The sequence below is a fragment of the Odocoileus virginianus genome, chromosome 9 (assembly GCF_023699985.2).
Source record: "Odocoileus virginianus isolate 20LAN1187 ecotype Illinois chromosome 9, Ovbor_1.2, whole genome shotgun sequence".
In the NCBI taxonomy this organism is placed as follows: Eukaryota; Metazoa; Chordata; class Mammalia; order Artiodactyla; family Cervidae; genus Odocoileus; species Odocoileus virginianus.
This window is the reverse complement of record NC_069682.1, coordinates 8568980-8588668: the sequence shown is the minus strand read 5'-3', so window position 1 is coordinate 8588668 and position 19689 is coordinate 8568980. Positions and strand designations below refer to the sequence as shown.

General features: G+C 40.8%; 1 protein-coding gene across 4 annotated transcripts in view; it reads right to left on the bottom strand.

Annotated features, from left to right (window-relative positions):
- Nucleotides 1-19689, bottom strand: part of MACROD2 (mono-ADP ribosylhydrolase 2) — a 2170814-nt gene that overhangs the window by 177972 nt on the left and 1973153 nt on the right. For all 4 annotated transcript variants that reach the window (XM_070471908.1, XM_070471910.1, XM_070471909.1 and 1 more), the window contains exons 10-11: nucleotides 16031-16075; nucleotides 3412-3495 (exon numbers count right to left, since the gene is read on the bottom strand). In XM_070471908.1, the coding sequence (XP_070328009.1) occupies nucleotides 3412-3495; nucleotides 16031-16075 (129 nt within the window). The remainder of the gene's footprint in view (nucleotides 1-3411; nucleotides 3496-16030; nucleotides 16076-19689) is intronic.

The window sequence follows — 19689 nt, the reverse complement described above, 5'->3', positions numbered from 1 at the left end:
CATTTGGTGAGATAATAGGTGAAAAATTTTCAGAACTAATGAAAGATGCCCATTTTCATGTCCAAGAAGCTCAGCAAATCATAAGAAGAATAAAGAGAAACCCACACTGAGGCACATCGCAGTGAAACTGAGGAACACTAAAGCTAAAGAATAGACTGTCAAGATAGCTGGAAAGAAAATACAAGTAACCTAAAAATATACAATAATTAGACTGAGAAATGAATTCTTAACAACTACAGAATTGATAGGACTGTGGGAAAATATCTCTAAAACATTGCAAGAAAATCACCACCAACCTTGAGTTTTTACCCAGCAAAATCACCTTAAAAAAATGCAAAATAACATCTTTCAGACAGACAAACCCTGAGAGACTTTCACTAGACAATCTGCTTGTGAAAGATAGAGGAAAGAGTTGAGAAAATCATGTTTTATTGAAGGTGCTGAGTTTTTAGTATTGATATTCTCTCAATTAAACATTTTGTAAGAAATGAAACTGGCCTAAATTATTGGGAGTTGGAACTGATGGAATGGGTATTAACCAGGGTTTTCTTCAAATAATTATGCCTATGATGTGCTGGTTTATGGATAGCATTACCATTTATATCAGATGCCAATTAGTGGTTTGAAATCACTAATCATTTCATTATTGGCATTGCATTGCAGTGGGTCAAATCAAAATATACTATGGTCCATGATATTTCAATCAGAATAATGAAAATAAAACTCTATATCCCAAAGTCCACAGTATAAAATATGCAAATAATTTTAGAAAATGTTTGATTTTTAAAATTTGATGTTTAATACTTTAGTTAAATATTTAAAGTTAAATACTTAAATATTTATAATATTCAGTCACTCAAAGCTGTAAAGATGGCAACATTTCTTCCTTCAACAAAATGAGTTCTAATTTCCAGAAGAGGGAAAGGGAAAAAGATTTGAGACACTGTGCTGCTTCCAGAAAGAAAAAAAAAAAAAAAGATTCTGACACTAACAAACTGCATGGTCTTGGGCAAGATAAAGAACCATTTGCAGTCTATTTTAAAAACAGTTTTGTAGAGAGAGAAAACTTGACCATATGTGCTCAAGATTCTTCTTCTGGATCAAAATATAGCTATGATGGTTTTATACGCTAGAAAATCCAGGTGAATTTGTATTCTAACTCCACTCTGCCTGACCCTGTCTTTATACTACGGGGTGAGCCAAGGTGAGCAGTAGTACCTGTCAGGGCTGGAAACAGAGCAAAGGTAGGAGAGAAGTGAGAGGAGGGCAAGCGATGGGGAGTAAAGCCGAGTGGTCTCTAAGAGAAAATGCCAGAAGCACATGTCACAGAGAGAGGAGCCAAAGAGAGCAAGTCTGAGGAACATCCCTACCTATTCTACCGTGCAAGAGATCACTAGGATGATTATGGAAAGAAATCTCAAGCAATTTATCTCAGGAGAAGGGCAAGAGGAGAAGGGGGTGACAGAGAGTAAGATGGCTGGATGGCATCATCGACTCAACGGCCATGAGTTTGAGCAAATTCCAGGAGACAGTGAAGGACAGGGAAGCCTGGCACGCTGCAGTCCATGGGGTCGCAAAGGGTCGGACACAACTGAGCAACAACAACAGGAGTAATTAATGATAGTATTTTTGAGACAAAAAAAATCAGTGAAAGTATTTTTCTGCATGTAGATTAAGGAATTCCATATGATAAGGAATGCATATATGTACAAATGATTCTGAAGTTTCAACACATCAATGTAATCATCTATTTGGTCTGAATTTAACTAGATAATTTTCTGAACTCAATAAAACCAACACAAGTTAATAGAAAAAAAAAATTAGAGAGATGACCAAGTTGGAAAATGATTGATAATGCTAAAGCAGGAAGATTGCAGAGAAGGGTCATGACCCACATACACCTTCTACCCAGTCCCTTTGCATATTCAGCAGGAAAGAATGACTGGGACTCTGAATCATGGAAAGAAGAGAGGCATAGGCAACCACATAGCGCCTGAATTCAGGACATGGTTCGTTTTGTCAAAATAGAAGCACTGACAAATAATGCATGCTCCCATCATGCAGCCATCTACCACGAGCACGTCAGATTCTGCCCCTCCCTCACTCCTTCCCCAGCAACGTTTGTATTTCTGAAGGCATTTTAGGAACAAACGCACAATTCCCGTGACTCTGTAGAAGGACTAGCATGTACATTTCACCACGATGCTATAGACCCGAATGGTCCTGGTAACAAATCCACAGGGACGGTGCTTTTGTGACTCAGAGCAGATTCTGGGATGATATATTTGGGCGAGGTAAAGATATATTATTTAGTCATATTAGGATTATGAGATGCTGCTCCTAAACAAAGCAAATTATTTAGCAAGCAAACAAGTTTTCACATATTTGCAGGAATAACTCAGAATTCCCCTGTTAATCAAGGTGACTGTTGCAGTGTATGCCCCCAAGTGACCCTCAGGCTCTGGAAAACCACCTCTGACCTGGGTTGCACATGTGACAGCAATCTTTCAGTGACGGGGAGCTTCTCCAGGGAAAGGAAACTGCTGTTCTGCTTCTAATCCATCTCCCAATCATGGTCTTAAGAGATTATCCAGGGAATGACCTAATTTCAGTAGGAGGTGGAGCCCTGGCTACTCTCCCAATCAGGTATTAACAAAGCTTAACCACCTCCTGCCAGTTAGAGCTGCTGGCCTTCTTGGTTCTAAGTGTTCTTCAAATGATTCTAAGCTTTCCATGACCTTTCAATGAATTAGGACAATGTGTACCTCATCACGGTCCTGCTTGTGATATGTACTAGAATAGCCATCACTAATGGAAAGCGGAGCTGTGCTAGGCACTTTATACCCACTATTTCTACTGTTACTCCCTCACTCTTCACCCAGTTACCGTGGATCATTTCTTCCAAAAATGGCCCCATTGGGCATTCCCACTCAACCCATAAATGTGAAGATACATTGGTTTCCAGAAGGGAAAAGAACAGTAAAGACAGGAAATGTTTCTATCACCCATTCCTGAGGTTTTGTTCTGGATCCAAATGTATTCATAAGATTAAAAAAAATGATCCCAATAAAACAATAGCTACCTTGCAACTCTTCACATAGAGATCTGGACCTTCACCCTTATGTGATTTCAGAACACCTAAAAGCAGTCCACACTTTGCAGGAATGGAAAATACATTACACTGAGAAAATGATTTTTTTACATTTGGTCTTTACCTTAAAATGATTTAAACCTGAATCTGCTATTTCACTCTCACATTCAGGGGAGAAAGGGTAAAGGATAAAGAATTTCCCAGTGATTCTTGAACACTGAGAAATAACTGAATATGAGAGCATACACACAATTTACAAATTAAACAGAAGTTTCTTTTCATGGTGTATTTTTTTTAAAGAGACAAAGAACTGGACTTACCCTCGCTGGAGTCTTTGGAGCCTTCTGGCTTCTTTGCTTGGCTCTTCTTGTGGGGTGGAGAGTGGTCTTTTGGCTCTAACCCCTCTGGAAGCACACAGATTTAGTACATTTTTATTTAAATATCTCCCACTAGGGGTTCAAAATCATCATGATGTTTAAAAATACATTTTTCTTACTAAATCCACACATACAGTGAAGCTTGATTGCAGGTTCACCTGACATTATGGCTGAGCTAAATTTTGGCAAAAACCTGGGCTTCTCCAATGAATGTGAACTTAATGACTTAGAGCTTAGGCATAAACATTTTTGTTGTTGTTGCCATCATTAATGATGCACACGAATATGATACCATGAGGGCACTTTTTTTTAAATTAAAAAAATTCTCTATTAGGCAACTCCAAATTATTATGATTATTCTCTAGGAGAGTTTGATTTAAAACTTCATGGATTAACTGACAGTTGTCATTCTGCAATTTCATTTTAGCCCTCAAAGTATGTCTAGATGAGTTGTAAAGTCATCTCATTTGGGGGGAATGGGATGGGGCATGAAATGATCCTCCTTCTATTTAACAGATTTCTTCAGCAATCCAGATTCTAAACAATTTCCATATGCCCCTGATTAAATTCCTGTGCTTCCTGCTTTTCTCAGTGCTCCAAGACAAGCCAAGAGCAATGCACTAGCCAAGGAGGCTAGTGACAAATTCTAAAGACAATTTTAGGAAAACTCTTTCAAATCCATCCCATTTGGATATGGGATACTTTGTTAAACATTATATCTGCAGCTCTGGCCTCTTTATTTCTCAAAGCTTATGTCTTCAATTGTTCACATGCATCTTATTTTGGATTTCTTCCATTGGCCCCTCCAGATCCGCTTTCCACCCTTCCTCCTGCCCGCACTGCACTGGGATTTGGGACACTGGTCTCTATGGACGACACCGATGAAGTCCCCATCTCTCTGGCTTCCTATTATACGCAGCCAATGGGGAGCCCAGGGCATTTGTTTCCTAGGCTGCTGGTAGTCTTCAAGGACTAACTATCTTCCTAAATCTAAGGTCACAGTTCCTATCAACAGACCTTCTCCTCACGGCTCTCTTTGTCTTTGAGGTACTGAAACGACCACCACCCTGTTGTCTTTTCAGGGCTGGGAAGTACCTATATTCCATTCTTCCTAACCCGAGTGACTCCCCTTTACTCAGCTCCCTTAAATAAACAATCCCATGAGGCATTCCAAGCAACACAGCTGGAACAATACACTTGATGTCTGCAAATCTGTTCTCTCCACAGTGTTCCACATCTCAAGGGAGAGTGTGACTTATCTACCCAGGAATTTAAACCTCAAACTGAGATATTACCTTAATATTTTTCTTCAATCACTTCTCCAGTAAAGGAATTCCATCATAATGAGTCCTATGACCTTTGCTCCAAAATATATCCTATATTCATCTACTGTGCTCATTCTTTGCAACCACCACCCTAGCCCAAACCAGCAGCATCTTTTACCTGGGTTACTATGACAGCCTTCTGAATTCTAACTCCTAGCTTTCTCATCTTCCTATAATCTATTCTGCACATAGCAGCCAGATCTATCTTTATTTTTCCCTTTTTAAAAAAAAATATTTTTTTAATTGAAGGATAATTGCTTTACAGAATTTTGTTGTTTTCTGTCAAACCTCAACACGAATCAGCCATAGGTATACATATATCCCCTCCCTTTTGAACCTGCCTCCCATCTCACCAGATCACCCTGTTTGCTTATTTAAAAACCACTGTTCTTAGAATCAGATCTGAATCCAGTCTCATGGGCCAGGAGAACAAGTCACTTGGGTTCCACCTACCACACTAGCCCTGTCTCCCACTCGTCTTTATTAGCTCGACTTATTTCCGCCCTTCTATCATTTCTAGGCTGGTTCTTGCCTCAGGACCTTTACACCTGCTGTTCTTCCGTTTTCCTGACACACACATTCATGTGCCCACCCCATTCCCATCTTTTAACATAGAATCACATTCAACTCCTAAGGAAGGCTTTTCCTGACTACTTAATCTGAAGGGTTGCAAGGAAGATCTGTCACAGACATATCACTTGGTATAACTGAAATTATCTTGCTCCCTTGTTTATTTCTTTATTATATGTCTCCCTCCTTAACCACCCTCCACCTTGAGACTGTAGGTTCCATGAGAAAGGGCGTTTGTCTTTTGTAATCCTCTCCTGTGTCACTGGTGTCCAGCAGTGCCTTGAGAATTTCAAATTCTTTTTTATATCCCTGATACCCAGGCCTTTCTTTGAGACCAAGACATAATGGGGTTTGTGCCTAATTCTCACTCTCTTAGCAACTCTTACCTACGCCAGGACTCTGTAACTATACAATAGAGTTACTGTGACTCATTTTTCTTTTCCCATTTATTATAAAAAGAAGAGAACAGAAAAATGCATTTGATAGATGTGCTATTAAAAACGTTGGCATTATAGACTACAAAGGGGTTTGGGCACCAGGTTAGGCTTTCTGTGGTTGCAAGGCAGTCACATCCAAGGTCATTACCTCGACCAGGGTGAAAAATGTTGCCAATGACTACATTAGCAACTCCCTCAAATTTCTGTCACCAGGTGTGGATGGATATTGACCTTTCAGAATGGGTTCAGCAAAAACAGAAATGAGATGCTTGAAACAGCTCACTGAGCACAGATGCTGGGTTCAAAAGCATTCATAAAATGAGCAGAGTACCACTTGCAATATCCCTGGGAGAAGCCTCTCACCCCTCCTGTGCTGAAATGCATTGTTTGCAACTGGGACCACGAGGAGAGTTTCCAGTGCTGGGAGTTCAGCTCCAAACCAGCATTTCCAGAAAGTGAGCTGAGAATTAAATTGTGAATTCATGACTACCCACCTAAATGGGAGTTCTTGGGGAATGGGTGAGATTTAAAAAGACATCTCTGAGTCCACATTTTGAGCTATTTATAAACTGTAAAAGTACTAGTGCTTCCTTTTTGAAGAAGCTGTAGGGTACTCTGGGGTGATCAGTGGGCATAGATGCATGTTAGTTATGAGCAGCCATCTATGACAGTGGTCCTCACTTTTCTGGGGATCAGGAACTGGTTCCATGGAAGACAATTTCTCCACAGGCTTGGGGGGTGTATGGTTCAGGCATAATGTGTGCAATGGGGAGCAGAGAGGAAGCTTGTCTCCTTCACCAGCTACTTACCTTCTGCCGTGAGGCTCAGTTCTGAACAGGGCACAGACTGGTACTGGTCCATGGCCCGGGGCGTGGGGACCTCTAGTCTATGACATAGTACTTCATAACACCCATGGAGACACTCAACTGAAAATCACTGCTACATATGGCCTCCGTGCTCTCGTTTTCCCTCTCCCTCTTAGCCTGGGAAAGCTAGAGGAACCTCCCCCAGGAGCACCCCTCGCGTCTCCCTAACACCGGAGCAGGCTGCCTCTGTCGCCTCTGTTTCCAGCAGAGGCTGGAACTCTGGGGTGTTGCCATAAGCATGGCTTTGTCCCTGAGGAGCGCGACTGGGCTCTGGCTCTTGGGTGGCCGACCTGCTAGAGGTGGCTGCTGACTTTCTGTCCCTGGGGCTCAGGTTGGGGTCCATTTCAAGAGTGCATGGTCTTGGAAATGGAAGGACATGGGGAAATATTTACTATGCTAGGATTAAATGACTTAAACAGGATCCTAGGCATTTAAGTCAGTCTATTTCTACCACCTCGAAAAGGGGCAGAGCCTCTGTTAGGATGACTATCTGACACCATGTGATATTATTCCCCCTAAGCACTGGATAGTAACAGTGTCCATCTCTTTGAGCTGTTGCATATCCTAAGTGAGTTCATGTATGTTGAGCAATCAGCACAAGGAACAGCTCAATTAAATTCCTGCTCAGCAAAGGGATGCTAGGACTGGTCTGAGCTGAGCCAGCCTGCACTAGCTGGTTGGACTTCTCTTTCCTCCATCCCTACATTCATTGGCTAATGTTTGGCACCTTGAACAATATCATTTATACCAAAGAAATCTGCAAGCTCTCAAAATTGGGGCTCCCCTCCCCCCAGAGAGTACATTTCCCAGCACCTCACTGGTTTTTGATATTCATATTATTGTTTACTATTATTTACTAGCATTTGTTGACTGGCTGATTCACACAAACAGGCCTTCACTAGCGTCAACTGCATTCTTAAAAATCCTTCCAGCACTACTTCGTATATGAGAAGAGGTTCAGGGATCAGGGAAGGCTAGCTGTTAACGGTCTTAGGAGGCTCGATCAGACTCTTCTCAGACACCAGCACCCCGGAGCATGAGGCTGAACAGAAGCAAGCCTGCTCACCAATATTTGGCAAGGCTAGCTGGCCCTTCATGAGCCTATCTTGCAGAAAGACCCCATGATTTCAGCACTCAGATATGAGTAACAAACAGCAGCTTCCCAAGCCCATTCTGCTGGAGTGACTAAGTATCCTTGGGCCACTGAGTGTGACATGAATGGCAGCATCCAGCTGCTAGAGATAAATCTCAGGAGATTTGGTGGGACTAATATCAGAAACGATGATCCACTTAAGGCCCCTAAACCCCTAATGCTGACTCCAACCTTGTGGGTTCTGCATTAGCGTTAATGATTTCCTTGAACTCATTCTGTGGTTCAGATAGCTACTTGCACCTTATTAAGAAGTCAGCCCCCTTTGCCTAGAAATGTGTACTTATATCACTTTGGGCAAATGATCCTTAGCAAGGTAAGGGCCTTAAACTATCTGGCTGAAAGGGCAGTGCTCCCCATGGATGAAGGATAGTCCAAGGACATCCAAGGATATTCCATGTGAAGTGCAAGCATTAATGCTAAATTCATGGAATTTAAGACAGGGTGAACAGCATGAAAAGGCATAAAGATAGGACACTGAAAGAGGAACTCCTCAGGTCAGTAGGTGCTCAATATGCTACTGGAGATCAGTGCGGAAATAACTCCAGAAAGAATGAAGAGACAGAACCAAAGCAAAAATAACACCCAGGTGTTGATGTGACTGGTGATGGAAGTAAAGTCCGATGCTGTTAACAGCAATATTGCATAGGAACCTGGAATGTTATGTCCATGAATAAAGGCAAATTGGAAGTGGTCAAATAGGAGATGGCAAGAGTGAATGTAGACATTCTAGGAATCAGTGAATTAAAATGGAATGGGTGAATTTAACTCAGATGACCATTATATCTACTAATGTGGGCAGGAATCCCTTAGAAGAAATGGAGTAGCCATCATGATCAACAAAAGAGTCTGAAGTACAGTACTTGGATGCAATCTCAAAAACGACAGAATGATCTCTGTTCATTTCCAAGGCAAACCATTCAATATCATGGTTATCCAAGTCTATGCCCCAACCACTGATGCTGAAGAAGCTGAAGTTGAATGGTTCTATGAAGACCTACAAGATCTCCTAGAACTAACACCCAAAATGATGTCCTTTTCATCATAGGGGACTGGAATGCAAAAGTACGAAGTCAAGTAACACCTGGAGTGACAGGCAAATTTGACCTTGAAGTACAGAATGAAGCAGGGCAAAGGCTAATAGAGTTTTTCCAAGAGAAAACACTGGTCATAGCAAACACCCTCTTCCAACAACACAAGAGAAGACTCAAGAAGAATCAATATTGTCAAAATGGCTATACTACCCAAAGCAATCTATAGATTCAATGCAATCCCTATCAAACTACCAACGGTATTTTTCACAGAACTAGAACAAATAATTTCACAATTTGTATGGAAATACAAGAAACCTCGAATAGCCAAAGTAACCTTGAGAAAGAAGAATGGAACTGGAGGAATCAATCTGCCTGACTTCAGACTATACTACAAAGCCACAGTCATCAAGACAGTATGGTACTGGCACAAAGACAGAAATATAGATCAATGGAACAGAATAGAAAGCCCAGAGATAAATCCACGAACCTATGGTCACCTTATCTTCGACAAAGGAGGCAAAGATATACAATGGAAAAAAGACAACCTCTTTAACAACTGGTGCTGGAAAAACTGGTCAACCACCTGTAAAAGAATGAAACTAGAACACTTTCTAACACCATACACAAAAATAAACTCAAAATGGATTAAAGATCTAAATGTAAGACCAGAAACTATAAAACTCCTAGAGGAGAACATAGGCAAAACACTCTCTGACATAAATCACAGCAGGATCCTCTATGACCCACATCCCAGAATTTTAGAAACAAAAGCAAAAATAAACAAATGGGACCTAATGAAACTTAAAAGCTTTTGTACAACAAAGGAAACTCTAAGCAAGGTGAAAAGACAGCCCTCAGATTGGGAGAAAATAATAGCAAATGAAGCAACAGACAAAGGATTAATTTCAAAAATATACAAGCAACTCCTCCAGCTCAACTCCAGAAAAATAAATGACCCAATCAAAAAATGGGCCAAAGAACTAAACAGACATTTCTCCAAGGAAGACATACGGATGGCAAAAAAACACATGAAAAGATGCTCAACATCACTCATTATCAGAGAAATGCAAATCAAAACCACAATGAGGTACCATTACACGCCAGTCAGGATGGCTGCTATCCAAAAGTCTACAAGCAATAAATGCTGGAGAGGGTGTGGAGAAAAGGGAACCCTCTTACACTGTTGGTGGGAATGCAAACTAGTACAGCTGCTATGGAAAACAGTGTGGAGATTTCTTAAAAAACTGGAAATAGAACTGCCATATGACCCAGCAATCCCACTTCTAGGCATACACACCAAGGAAACCAGATCTGAAAGAGACACGTGCACCCCAATGTTCATCGCAGCACTGTTTATAATTGCCAGGACATGGAAGCAACCTAGATGCCCATCAGCAGATGAATGGATGAGGAAGCTGTGGTACATATACATCATGGAATATTACTCAGCCGTTAAAAAGAATTCATTTGAATCAGTTCTAATGAGATGGGTGAAACTGGAGCCCATTATACAGAGCGAAGTAAGCCAGAAAGATAAAGACCATTACAGTATACTAACACATATATATGGAATTTAGAAAGATGGTAATGATAACCCTATATGCAAAAAAAGAAAAAGAGACTCAGATGTATAGAACAGACTTGACTCTATGGGAGAACGCGGGGGTGGGATGTTTCAAGAGAACAGCATCGAAACATGTATATCTAGGGTGAAACAGATCACCAGCCCAGGTTGGATGCATGAGACAAGTGCTCAGGCCTGGTGCACTGGGAAGACCCAGAGGGATGGGGTGGAGAGGGAGGTGGGAGGGGGGACCGGGATGGGGAATACATGTAAATCCATGGCTAATTCAATGTATGAAAAAAACCACTGCAATGCTGTAAAGTAATTAGCCTCCAACTAATAAAAATAAATGGAAAAAAAAAAAAAAAAAGAGAAGACTCCATACATGGACATCACCAGATGGTCAATACCAATATCAGATTAATTATACTCTTTGCAGCCAAAGATGGAGAAACTCTATACAGTTACCAAAAACAAGACCAGGAGCTGACTATGGCTCAGATCATGAACTCCTTATTACCAAATTCAGACTTAAATTGAAGAAAGTAGGGAAGACCACTAGACCATTCAGGTATGACCTAAATCAAATCCCCTACAATTATACAGTGGAAATTACAAATAGATTCAAGGGATTAGACAGAGTACTCTAATCTAGTCTGTCTAATCTACTCTGATAGACAGAGTACCTGATAAACTATGGACAGAGGTTCATGACACTGTACAGGAGACAGGGATCAAGACAACCCCCAAGAAAAATAAATGCAAAAAGGCAAAATGGCTCTCTGAGGAGGTCTTACATATAGCTGTGAAAAGAAGAGAAGTGAAAAGCAAAGGAGAAAAGGAAAGATATACCCATTTGAATGCAGAGTTCCAAAGAAGAGCAAGGAGAGATAAGAAAGCCTTCCTCATTGATCAGTGCAAAGAAATAGAGGAAAATAGAATGGGAAAGACTAGATATCTCTTCAAGAAAATTAGAGATACCAAGGGAACTTTACATGCAAAGATGGGCTCAATAAAGGACAGAAACGGTACAGACCTAACAGAAGGAGTAGATATTAAGAAGAGGTGGCAAGAATACACAGAAGAACTATACAAAAAAGATCTTCATGACCCAGATAATCACATGGTGATTGGTCACTCACCTAGAGTGATGATCTAGTGTGGTATGATCACTCACCTAGAGCCAGACATCCTGGAATGTGAAGTCAAGTGGGCCTTAGGAAGCACCACTACAAAGAAAGCTAGAGGAGGTGATGGAATTCCAGTTGAGCTATTTCAAATCCTAAAAGATGATGTGGTGAAAGTGCTATACTCAATATGCCAGCAAATTTGGAAAACTCAGCAGTGGCCACAGGACTGGAAAAGGTCAGCTTTCATTCTAATCTCAAAGAAAGGCAATGTCAAAGAATGATCAAACTACCATACAATTGCACTAATCTCACACACTAGTAAAGTAATGCTCAAAATTCTCCAAGCCAGGGTTCAACAGTACATAATCTGTGAATTTCCAGATATTCAAGAGGATTTTAGAAAAGGCAGAGGAACCAGAGATCAAATTACCAACAGCCGTTGGGTTATCAAAAAAGCAAAAGAGTTCCAGAAAAACATCTATTTCTGCTTTATTGATTATGCCAAAGCCTTTGACTGTGTGGATTGCAACAAACTGTGGGAAATTCTTAAAGAGATGGGAATACCAGACCACCTGATCTGCCTCTTGAGAAATCTATATGCAGATCAGGAAGCAACAATTAAAATTGGACATGAAACAACAGACTGGTTCCAAATAGGGAAAGTAGTATGTCAAGGCTGTATATTGTCACCCCGCTTATTTAACTTATATGCAGAATACATCACGAGAAATGCTGGGCTGGATGAAGCACAAGCTGGAATCAAGATTGCCAGGAGAAATATCAAAAACCTCAGATATACAGATGACACCACCCTTATGGCAGAAAGTGAAGAGGAACTAAAAAGCCTCTTGATGAAAGTGATAGAGGACAGTGAAAAAGTTGGCTTAAATCTCAACATTCAGAAAACTAGGATCATGGCATCTGGTCCCATCACTTCATGGCAAATAGATGGGGAAACAGTGGAAACAGTGACAGACTATTTTCTGGGGCTCCAAAATTACTGCAGATGGTGATTGCAGCCATGAAATTAAAAGACACTTGCTCCTTGGAAGAAAAGTTATGACCAACCTAGATAGCATATTCAAAAGCAGAGACATTACTTTGCCAACAAAGGTCCGTCTGGCCAAGGCTGTGGTTTTTCCAGTAGTCATGTATGGATGTGAGAGTTGGACTATAAAGAAAGCTGAGCGCTGAAGAATTGATGCTTTTGAACTGTGGTGTTGGAGAAGACTCTTGAGAGTCCCTTGGACTGCAAGGAGATCCAACCGGTACATCCTAGAGGAGATCAGTTCTGGGTGTTCATTAGAAGAACTGATGCTGAAGCTGAAACTCCAATACTTTGGCCACCTGATGCGAAGAACTGACTTATTGGAAAAAACCCTGAAGCTGGGAAAGATTGAAGGTGGGAGGAGAAGGGGACAACAGAGGATGAGATGGTTGGATGTTATCACCAGCTCAATCGACATGAGTTTGAGTAAACTCCGGGAGTTGGTGATGGACAGGGAGGCCTGGTGTGCTGCAGTCCATGGAGTTGCAAAGAGTTGTACATGACTGAGCAACTGAACTGACCACTTTTTTCAATCTATGGTTTTTTTAAATAATAAGCTATCCTGAGTATAGTAATTGATATTTTAATTGAAATTTTGCCTTGGGCTTTATGTTTTACAAAAGGGAAGCAGAGTCCTTGTCTTAAGTTGAATTTTCTCAAAAGACAAATAGACAAACATTTGAGTGCAAGTACTTAATTTGAGAGATTATCCTGGGAAGCAGCAGAGGGGAGCAGGGAGGTAAGACCAGAAAGGAAGGACGACCAATACATGTATTAATGAGAAAGTCAGCTGTGGACAGTTCATTTCTACCAGGAGCCTCTGGGTGATAGTACTGAATCCCGCTGTCTACTATTACATATCACCGATGATACTGGAAATGTGAATAGTCTGATTTAAAATATGCATGTGAACTACACACAAATTTTAAAAACAGTATGGAAAAATAAAGAATGCAAAATATCTGACCAATTTTTACATTGCTTATGTCGAAATGATAATAGTTTTGATATGTTACAGGCAATGTTAATTTCACTTGTTTCTTTCTACCTTTTTCGATGTGACTAAAAGAAAATCTGAAATTATCTGAATTATCAGGCTGGGCATTGATAATTTCTACTGGGCAGTGCTGGTCTAGGGCATGCCTCAGATGCATCCGGCAATGGTATTGATCAACCATCTCCTGCTCAACTTTGGCTGAAAGGTACTCCAGAGAAGTTAACTCCCTGATACTTTCAGTTTTCTTTCATGAACAGAGACAAGAACCTTCCTTAGAAAGCTGCCTGTGTTGTACAACAACCGGACTGCCAAGGGGGCTATAGCGAAGGAACTCAAGAGATGCTGGTTTGTCCCTCCTCCCCCTCCTCCATTCTACTCCTGACTTTGAGATCCTCCCTCTGCCTACCATGCCCCTTGAATCCATGGCCCTGGGGAGACCAGAGGGGGGTACAAGAGTGGATAGAATGTCAGACCGTTGCTCCAGTGAACTGTTACTACCAAAAAGAACAGATTATTCCTCCATGAGGGCAGTGGGAGGTCAGGTGAGGGATAGAGATTGAATTTCACAAGGAGAAGGATGATCTTAACCAAACATTGCCCAATGAGACAGTCTGGCTCACAGTTTAAAGAGCTCCCTGTTTGTGGAGCTGCTCGGAACCAAGGCGTCAGTGATCTGTAGGGAGTCTGGCAGCAACAGGAGGTCACACAAAATGAAGGTCTGTAAGATGTCTATTTCAGTTCTGAAAACAGGCCCCATCTTGCGTCTAGAGCAGCATGATGCCAAAGTGAGAGACACGGGGCTCTCGTCCCACAGAACTGAGCCCTGTACTTTCTAATATCTGTCAGATACAATGTTGAGTAAACAAAGTGATCAGCAAGTATGCAAGGAACATTTCAGGCATGATATCTCATTTAGTCCCCCGAACAGGACTGTATGGTAAGAGTTATTGCCAGCAGAAGTGTAAACTGAGGCTAACAGAGAAAACTCTAATCCAGAGTCTTTAAGTGGAGGAGCTAGGATTGAATCCAGGCCAACTGACTGATGTATTCATTATCAAGCTCATATTGACCTTAGGCCAGAACCAATGGTTTTAACCACTAGATTTCTCTCATCAAACACTGGTCTTTTTTATGAGGAGCAGGCATGTATCTCACTTTCTGATAATGAGAACAATACATCACATGCATAAAATGCATTTTCCAAAGATTCCCTCAGCCATTTTTCAGGTCCTACCTGCTATACAGACCCTCACTGACTCCCACCAGGAAACAGTCTATTCTCTGTTCCTCTGAGGCTGGGTGGGCTTGTGAAGAACCACTCCAAAGAAAAGAGTGTGGTGGAAGTAATTCTATGGGATTCTTGTGGATGCGTCTTAAGACAGGAGTGTGTCTGGCTCGCTCACTCTCTAGAGAAACCAAAAGGAAACTGGCCACTGGAAGGAAGCCCAGAACACAGAAGGTGGCCATGCACAGGTATTTCAGAAAACTGCCCCAGCCAAGGTCTCAGGTGACAGGCCTGTCAATCACCAGCCAGATACGTTGCTGCTGCTGTTCATTCGCTAAGTCGTGTCTGACTCTTTGTGACCCCATGGACTGTAGCCTGTCAAACTCCTCTGTCCATGGGATTTCCCAGGCAAGAATACTGGACTGGGTTGCCATTTTCTCCTCCAAGTGATCTTCCCAACCCAGGGATCGAACCCAGGTCTCCTGCTTGGCAAGCGGATTCTTTACCACTGAGCTACCTATGAAACTCCACCAGCCAGACATATGTGAGTGAACAAATCTTCTTGTGATTCTAACCCCTAGCTGCTGAGTCTTCCAGTTGAGGTCCCAGATTCTGTGAAGTAGTATTATCAAATCAGCCCTGCTGTGAATTTCTGACCCACAGAATATTTCAGCATATATGTGGGTGCTTTAGCCACTAAGTTTTGGGGGTGATTTGTTATACACTTCCATTAACTACATCATGATCCATTTTTACCTTAGCTCTCAGGAAGCTTGAAGTCAAGTTTAATGTTTAAATATAGTAACTTTATTAGTTATGTATGGGGCTTCAATGGTGGCTCAGATGGTAAAGAATCCACCTGCAAAGCAGTAGACCCAGGTTCAATCCTTGGGTCAGGAAGATCCTCTGGAGCAGGAAATGGCAACCCATTCCTGTATTCTTGCCTGCAGAATCCCATGGACAGAGGAGCCCAGTGGGCTATAGTCCAAGGGGGCGCAAATAGCTGGACATAACTAAGCGACACACCCACACCCACACACACATCCACTCCCCACACACATTAGCTATGAGTTAGAAAGACCACTTCCTTATTTTGTAACTTTGAGTGTACATTTCTATTATGTTAGCTTTGTTTTGTCTTTCTTTGGAAGATATAAGGTATACATCAACAACAGAATGATCCTTGTCTATCTCCTAAGAATAAAAACATTAATACCTGAATCTTCTTTCATGTCAGCATCTTCTTCTTCATTATTATCATCTATTAAAAATAAGAAAAAGAAAAACTCATATGAAAGCTAGAAACACCACTATTCTCCAATTCGACTAACAAAAAAAATCGAGCTAAAGAAAACATTTAGTAGAAAAGAATATTAAATCATGACTTTACACAGACTTATATTATCATGCTTAATTAGGAAGAAAGTATATACATTAGAGCACAACTTAGCAACTAGGGTTTATATTTCCTTTAAAAAATTATTACATATTTTATAACAAAATATACATGCAATAATCTGTTTCATTTATAAAAGTTATATATGGTCACTTTGGTCACTTCAATTCTTAAAAAAAATTAAAATCACAGATTTTAAATGTCACATTTTCTGCATTTTTTAAAGGTGTGTATGCTCACCTGAAGTACCTAAGAAATGCAGGCATCACCATTTTATTGTAGAATGACACACCATCCATCCAACACTTGCCCTGCACCAGGAAAGGTGCTTATTTGCTACACATGCAAACCCACACCTTCAACCACGTGTTTTCAAGTGTCCCTACCAGTTATTCCATTCCTATTTAACCCCTCTCATCCCACCTTCTAGAGTCCCTTTGACAGGACCCAGATGTATGTTTCCTCTGCCTGCTGAATGATGTATTTGTTTCTCTGAACTGTTATATGTTATCGTCTCCTCTCCTTATGTGTTCCTCACATCCAGCCAATGACAAATCCTGAGCTACTTCCATATTTCTTCTCCTCCGCTCACATGATTGCACCCAAATCCCAACTCTCATTGCCACTTGCCTTCTCTGTTTTTTGCTTTCCTGACTGTCCTGCTCTTCTTCCCACTTCTGACACCAATTCCCTTTACATGTAGCTGTCAAATCAATCTTAAAACACTGCTCGTATCTGATTCACAACCATCAGACAACCATTCTCTGTCTAGTGAGAAAAGTCTAGAGTCCTTGGAGTAACACTCAAGGCTGACAATATCTGGTTCAAACCACTCTTCTCAGGTTCACCACCCTGTTCCACTCATGCTGCCAACTACAGGCATGGCAACGCTTGGCTCTTCCTTATTTTCTGAGGCTTCCTTTAGCTTCCTTCCTCCTGCCTCAGTCCTGGAAGCAATGCTTTTCTCCACCTCTTTTCACACTTATACTTCCAGGCCAAGCTGAGGCACCATTAACAGCTGCTCCACTCAAATTTGAATGAATAATGTTCTCTTTGGTACCTTATGTTCACTGCCTTCTGAGTATGGACTTTAAGGACCTTTAGGCTTAGATCTGTATACTGGCTCCTCCACCCACACATTCACCAGGTATGTATTCTTGGAGAAATTATCTAATATTACTGAGTTTCAAGTTCATCAGCCGTAAACTGAGATAGTAATAGAGCCTCCTACAGAGAGTTGTTGTAAGGATTAAATGAGATAATATAAAACATTAGGACAGCTACTGAAACATCATTTAACACTAAGTATTAGCTATTATTACCATCAAATCCCACAGCCTAGTAACTTGTAAATTATCTGTTTTCCATAGGCCCACCTTCAGATCATAAATTCTACAAAGATAAAGAACATCTCTGGTGTTCTTTTGTGTTCCATGGCACCTAATCCAACTGCTTACACATTGGAATCAACAAAGAAATTTCTGCTGAATTAAATTTTTGTGGTTTTTGTTTTTATCTCATTTTGTATTAGCCAAACTGGAGAATTCTTAGTTTATACTTTCTAAGTGTTTCCTACATATCAGGACAGCATGTATTTAGAAGATGGTCTGTAAGCAATGGGACTCAGCCAAGATTTGCAACTTCCTAGCCAGATTTATTCAATATGACATTCCTCAAAGTGTTAATTATTAATGAAGATTAGAGATACAACAGCAGAAGTGGAAAATGCATTTAATTTGAAGTGTTACACAGATAATTCTTGATGGCCACAGTTAAATTTCAAAGAAGCAAAATTTCTTTCATTCAGATTGTTAGAAACAATTGTGATTTTCTACATAATTTCTTTTTTTCATTCTTTCTATGAATATAATTTTAGGAGGAAGAATAGCTATTTTTCAGAAATGTGGTTTTCTAACCACATTCTAGAATTACCTAAATTCTACAAAGTAAACTCTTCACAGATTTTTTTCTAAACTTAATATATTAAAATACAATTTTATTTCCCCAAACTGCCTAAAATATCTAGAATCATCTCTATGACAACAGAACCTCTGGTATCTCAGAGTGGGATGGAAAAGACTATATTTTCTAGGGGAAAATAAAGGATATGTCAACGATCTCTCTGATTGCTCCCCTTGTATCCATTTGTCCTTCTGATAAACACTAATTGGTAGACTTAGTATGTGCAAGGCTTGTGTTTGGGGAAATAGAAAACACAAAAATAAATCAGACACTTAAATAAAACCTTATCTAGAAACTTATCAAGATGAAGGAAGCTAAGACAAGTAGAGAAATTCGAATACATGATGCAGAGTAGTCACTGGCATTACAAATGGCCAGAGGAGGGATAGATGCTTCTAGTCAAGACTACTGGGAAGGGTTCTCAGAAGATGTGACCTCCGAGCTTATATTTGAAAATAGACTCTACTGGTAGCATAGGGAGGATAAAATTACCATTCTTCCAGAGTTGGTAATACACGTAAAGTGCTTATACAGAAGGAACATTCAATAAATACTGGCTGTCACTGTCGTCATGTCATTATCATTACTACATTTACTATCTAACCATTTACTGGCCAGCACTGTGGGCCAGAACCATGGGAGGCTCTGAAGATACAAGATAACACTCCTCAAAGACCTCACAAAGAAGTGGGTGCCACAGGAAAGCAAAGCCAGAAAGCAAGGGAGCTGGAAGCCTTGTATGCAAATCCTGTCAGTCACTTTGTCAAAGGCTGCCCTGGAGGGGAGGGTGATTCCATGACCTTTTTCACTCCCCTACTGGTGTAGTGATTTCCACTTGAATTTTGTTTCAAGTCTGCTCCTGGAGTCGGGGAGGGGGTTGGGTATTCAAAGTAAGACAAGGTTAATGGAACTCAAGCAGAGGGAAATGCAGCTGAAAACACTTGGATGTGAACAGTCAAGATGCTTTGAAGGCAATAAAACTAGCTCTGAATGGCTGAAGGGAGAATTTACAGGACTATGGATAAAGTGATCTGGTCTACTATTGAAGGGTCTTCCCTGGTCCATGCTGAATATGGTAATTAATTTTACGCATCAACATGACTGGATCATAGAGTGCCCAGACATTTGCTGAACACTATTCTGAGAGTGTCTGGAAGGAGGATTCTGGATGAAATTAACATTTGAATCCGTAGACTGAGTAAAGCAGATTGTCCCTCCTAATCTGGATGAATCTCATCCAGTCTGTTAGGCTGACCTCCCCCAAGTAAGAGGGGACTCTTTCTGCCAGACTACCTACTCTGTGCTGAGACACTTAATGTCTTATGTCTTTGACCTCAAACTGGAACAAGGGCTTTGCCTGGATCTCAAGCCTGTCAGCAGCATCTGGATTGAAACTACACTATTGACTCTCCTGGTTCTCAAGCTTGCCCACCACAGATCTTGGGACCTGTTAGCCTTCATAACTGTGGGAGCCATTTCTTTATAATACATCTCTTTCCATATCTATGTTATTGGTT